This window comes from Ostrea edulis, chromosome 1 (genome assembly GCF_947568905.1).
Source record: "Ostrea edulis chromosome 1, xbOstEdul1.1, whole genome shotgun sequence".
Taxonomy (NCBI): domain Eukaryota; kingdom Metazoa; phylum Mollusca; class Bivalvia; order Ostreida; family Ostreidae; genus Ostrea; species Ostrea edulis.
The window spans coordinates 16,489,764-16,495,763 of record NC_079164.1 but is presented as its reverse complement, the minus strand read 5'-3'; the positions used below and the strand labels follow the sequence as shown (position 1 = coordinate 16,495,763).

Below are 6,000 nucleotides of genomic sequence, written 5' to 3'. Positions count from 1 at the left end.
GCTGCTCGGAGATCCTTAGGCCGTAGAAATCTAGCCATAGAAGTTGATCGAGGAATGCCTGGCACGTTACGCATCTTATCAAATGCTAGCGATCCTGATGTGATTTGTTTCTTAGCCCAGTGGGATTACGGAAAAGGAACTCATCGTATTCCCCGCTATCGAGATACACCCGAACAGCGAGAACTATGGTTTCAACAATGTTTACGTGAATTGGGAAGTTTATCGTACAAGACTTTAGCCTTCCCTTATAAGATTGGTTGTGGCTTAGCGGGAGGAAATTGGACTCATTACAGACAATTTATTCATGATTTTGCTTGTAGGTATGATCAACAAGTGTATATTGTCATTAAAACATGTGTTTGATAATAAAGTGCAGCTGGTGTTAATTTTTGTACGTTTTTCAATCATTACTATAAAAGCTTCTTTTCGTAATATGTATGATAAACAAGTGTATAATATTGTATTTGTTAATAAAGTGCTTCTCGTGTATTTTTTTGTATGTTTCTCAATCATTGCCATAAAAGCATCTTTTCGTAACATTTGGGGTGGCCCTAAAAAGGGCCATTTGGTCCTAAGACCGACTTTTTCGCCTTCAATGCCTGGATCCGGTAAACCGGCATAACGGGCACCGTCCCCGGGTCTGTCTCCTCTCCGCTAACTGCTCCACACACATGCAGCAAGCTGGGCGCTGCCCACATCCCCCACACGTAATTCCGGAGTGTACCCTGTCTTGCCAGCAGACAGGGCACTTAAACCAGATAGGAACCGCCCTAACTGCCCAGCCAGGGACAGTCATTGGGTGGTTCCTAGGGGGATGACTTGCCACAGGTGCGTGGGCTGGCCTCGGTGGCGGAGTCCTCCCTGCGGACCGGATGGTAGGTGGTGGGGGTCTTGCAGGGTCTGCTGGTCTTGGCGGTGATGGTGGCGGTGTGTCGGGGACCAACAGCGATGGACTCTGCGCCGGGCTTGGAGGTGGTGCCGGGGACGGTGATCTTGGTGAATACTCCACCGGCGACACTGGCGACTCGCTCATCGGCACCGGACTGTATTCCTCCGCTGGTGCCAATGGGGTCATTGGTGGTGGCAATGCAGGTGTCGCCGGGGAGTAAGGTGGCGGTGGTGATGGTGGCTGTGGGGCCCGTCGGCGAGGTCTCGTTGCCGTAGACATCTGGGCGGTGCGGCGGCGTCCCATCCCTTCATACTCCTGCCGCACCCGGTTGACGATCTCACGGGCCCCATTGCGGTCGAAAGGGGAGAAGGTGCTCAGGTCGTTCTGAGAACGAACGACCCAATTCTCCCCTACCCGTTCCTCAGCCACCACCACCAGCCGGTACCGGAATCCAGGCAGGGTCTGGAAGTTGTAGATGGGTTCCCTTCTTCCTTCAGCCATTGTTGTTCTTAAATAATCTTCTATCTTCAATTCTTCTAATCTTAAAATCTTCTTAAATCAGTGCTGGATCACCAGTGAAGCAAACTGGCGAGCGCGTCGGTATATAACGAGAGAGCACGGACCTCCTTGAAAACATCCCTCGCTTCGGAGACGAAGCCAATATGGCGGCCGTCAAAATGGCTGATTTGTGCTTTCGAGAAGGGTTTTTTCTCATTTTATTTTTCTAGACATTCGATTTCTGTGCATTGTGGATTTGATCTGATATATTCTGGGACGCGGAATTCGTTAAGCTTACTTTTATTTTGCTACGTCGCATGGTATATAAATACTCGAAGGTCAAAGAGGTCGAGTCGAGGCCCAATGTTTCTTCTCCGCCTCTTTAAAAATTTATTTCTCGACCATGTACATCCATAAAAACATCTCATAAGGTCTATTCGATAGAAAACACCTTATTTGATTCGATTTTCACTCTACATTTAGGATTTTCTGGATTTCTCATCAAATAAATCTTTTTCCAAGAGACTCAACAAAACACAGCTTTCGTTTAAACAATTTTATTCATGTCACATATTATTTCAAATACATAACTCCCACACACAACACCAATACACATGCCTTTTTAAAATAGGGTCCAACATTTTTTTTTCCATTTCTCGAATCCTGCGTTGAAATCGATATCGATCAGCTGCTACAGTCATCCAGATACTTTTCCGGTCTTCTTCGGGTAACAGATACACTTCATTGTTGTCCAGATTAAAGGTTACACATTTTCTTGTATTTTGTTGTACATATGATGAAGATACTGCACTCGAAGGGTCTCGATCACGCCACTGATGTGCGGCTTTGTTCTCTTTAATTTCTCTGCTACTAAATGAATCAACACCAATGACTCGCGGTTGATACGGTTCTCGATCAAATGTCTGCATATCCACCAATATTCGTCTAAAGTGATTGGAAATATTTCCGAACGAAGATAGGATTTCAAAAATTGAAATCCTGGCAAGTTTTCTATTTCCTCAATACACTGTAGGACAAATGTTTTTTCGATGTTATCCCTCGCAGTTATGATCCCGCAATGAAAAATCAAACTGGTGAAAGTTCTTTATATTTTATGTATACTTCTCGAAGCCAGTCGTTGGCGATACTTTCAATCTCGGTGGTTTTTTCTGGCATGCGTTTCTTGAATTCCTCCCCCATGACATGAATTAACATCAACCCCGCATCGTCTAGTGTAGCCATCACCGGATGCAATGTATCCCTGTGGAGCTGTCTTGTAGCCATATCTACCCCATGGAGTTATGAACGTTGTGAGATGGCGATCATCTTGATGGATGGGAACACTGTGGTATCCATTCCGGGCATTTAAGACAGAGGTTCGCCGATAAGCTCAGGCTCTATGACTCCAAGATGTACATCTTGATCCAGTCCTGCCTTAACTTCCTCCTGCCAATGGATTGGTGCAGGAAAAGGTATATCATGAGCCACAAGTTTAGCACCTGGTTCCACCATCAGACGCATTGGAGGGACCTTCATTAGCGGTAGTGCTTGGTGTTCACAGGTATTGAAAGTGTTAGACCCGTTATAGTTCAGTAGGTAATCACGGAGTTTAATTCAATTGTCATATGTTGCTACAAACGGGAGTTTTGTTGGGAGTGGTGGCGGCAGCTGACGCCTCGGGCATTGACAGTTCTGTGTCTCCTGAGGTGCATCTACTGTTATCATGTTTTCACTACTGTTACCAATTGTGGGGAAGGTGTCAGGAATTATTCCGAGTGCAACACAAGCTTCTCTGCTAAGGAATAGTTTATCAGAATCGTCAGTCACATATGCCATTTACCTGGTTTCAACTGAATTGCTATGGTTATTTAGTCCAGATATGCGAAGGATGATAGTTCCGAGAATTGAAATACCCTTGTTGTTGGCAGCATATATCTTCATCGTTACTGAAATGAGGTCCGATTTTGTTAGTCCAAGTCTGTGGATGACCTTAATTCTTGCAAGGCAGCTTTGGCATCCTGTGTCGGCCATATCTGGAAGTTTGATGGTTCTATGTGTTGCATTCAATGAGAAGCCCAGTGTTGTGTGGTTCTCAGATAAGAGTTGGATGGTAAGATTGATGACCGGTTGGATCAAAATGTCAGATAGAATAGTTTGGAAGTAATTATCAGATAAGACAGAAAGGGATTCGAACACGGCGCCTTCATAGTTGTGAAGATCTGGAGAGACTGCAGGGGTTTTTCCTTATCTTTACTTCGACAAACCGTCTCTAAGTGATGACCCTTATTGCAATGTCCACATTTATCACCATAGGCGGGGCATTTTGTTTTACGGTTGCGAGGTGGTGCATTTCTGTCATGACCTTTTTTGGAGCATGTTTCATGATTGTCCTTCAGGGCTATTTGCTTTCTCCTTTTGTAAGAACTTTTAGCTGTTTCTACTGCATGTGGGTCTAGTAGGCGAGAGGCGGATCGTTTTCCTTATTCTTTTGCTTCGACAAATTGGGTGACTTCCTCCAAAGTCATGGTTTGATTTTTGTGTTTAGTAAACAGGAAGTGATAAAAGAATTAGATAGGTTACACGAGGAATATGTTTTGGTTCCAGCTGACAAAGCTTGTAACAACATCATCTTTGTAAGGCTCATTATTACAACTGTATTTTAAACGAACTTGGCATTAATTCCATTTTTGGCAATCATACTTATACTCCAACTGCCCTTTCAAAAGATGAAATTCTTCAAAACCATGATTCAATTTTAGACACATTTTATATCTCAGTCAATGGGTCGAATGAATATGAATTACCGTACCTATACTGAATTCCTAAACTATATAAAAACTCTTACAAAGATACATTGCTGGATCCCGTAAGTGCTCTACAAAGCCCCTATCTTTGCTTCTCACGAAAATATTAACAGATGTGAAAGAGAAACTTCTAATATACTGTGCGACTACATATGTTAATCAAATGTGGATTCTAAAAAGTTCTAAAGAACTTTTAGTAAACCTGAAATCGCAAAACTTTTCCCAAATCAATAACATCAAAACCTATGACTTTTCAACACATCACACGACCATTCCTCATAATAAATTAAAGACTATACTTTTTGACATCATAGACAGTTGCTTCTTCAACAAAAATGGAAAACGGAAATATTCATGTCTAGTGATCAGTCATCCCAAAAATTACTTTGTTAAACATCACTCTGATTCCATGCACAAGTACTCTGAAGTTGAAATAAAAAATATACTTGACTTTCTCATTGACAATATCTTCGTGGTATTTGTTGATCAGGTCTTCCAACAGTCTGTTGGAATTCCCATGGGCACGAATCATGCTCCTTTGTTAGCTCACTTGTTTCTATATTCCTATGAAGCATAATTTATTCAAAAACTTCTACGTGAGAAGAAAATCTCTCGCTGTGGCCTTCAATTCGACATTTAGATATATCGACGACGTTTTGTTGTTTAACAATAATAACTTTCATTCATATATCCATGTGAGCTCGAAATAAAAGACAACACAGAGTCGTCCACTTCTGCTTCATACTTAGATGTTTGATTGGAAGTAGACATTAACGACAAACTGACAACTCAGCTGTATGACAAACGGAATGATTTCAGTTTCTCCATCATCAATTTCCCATATTTATGTAGCGATATTCCATTATCACCTGCATATGATGTTTATATCTCTCAACTGATTCGACACACAAGAGCTTGTTCTACGTATGGTCAGTTTTTAAATCGAGGCTACTGACAAACAAGCTGATGGTACAGGGGTTTCAACAGTCTCGATTGAAGTCAGCATTTCGCAAATTCTATGGTCGTTATAACGATTTAGTTTGTCAATACAACCTATCATTGGGTCAAATGCTGTCTGACGTTTTTCATACCGATTGTTAGACCATTCTTTGCACATTTATTTTGACTACGGATAACTCCGTTTACCTTATCAAGATATAGGGCTCACGGCGGGTGTAACCGGTCGACAGGGGATGCTTACTCCTCCTAGGCATCTGATCCCACCTCTGGTGTGTCCAGGGGTCCGTCTTTGCCCAACTATCTATTTTGTATTGCTTATAGGAGTTTGATCACTGTTCGTTATCTTCATCTTTCATTTATGTAATAATGAATAAAAATTAAACATATTGATTACAGTAATCAAGAAGTATATTTACATATTGTTAAAAATATTTTATTCAGAACTTTTAAGATATTTATTTTATCGATAAGGAATCATTCTACCGAACCAAAAAAATTTCCCCATGCAGACTTTCTAACAACCACAAATAGATCGGTCGATAATAATATAATCTATATTGGTTGAGCTGAACTTATTTTAATTCGTGGGAATCTGAATATTATTAAGGGAGAGTGGTTAAAAGGTATTATAAAGAGCGTTCGACTAGTATTCAATTTGGCGATCACATTTTGCATGGAAAGGTGTTTTCTTTATGACGTGAAATCATTCATTTAATTGTACTCAATAAGGTGCCTAGTGTAACTCTTAGCTCTTGAAGTAATCTGAAATACTGCGTATCAGAAAAACAAACTTCATACATTTTCCTTATGTGAGGTACGATGATTGAGTGCATCATATTCCAATTGGGT

The 6,000-nt window shown here is 41.3% G+C and overlaps 1 protein-coding gene across 1 annotated transcript; it reads right to left on the bottom strand.

Annotated features, from left to right (window-relative positions):
- Window positions 1-592: 592 nt before the first annotated feature.
- On the bottom strand, window positions 593-1,390 carry LOC130047446 (uncharacterized). The gene has a single exon (XM_056142525.1). It carries the CDS (start codon window positions 1,388-1,390, stop codon window positions 593-595), a length of 798 nt encoding a protein of 265 aa, XP_055998500.1.
- Between the last annotated feature and the right edge of the window lie 4,610 nt (window positions 1,391-6,000).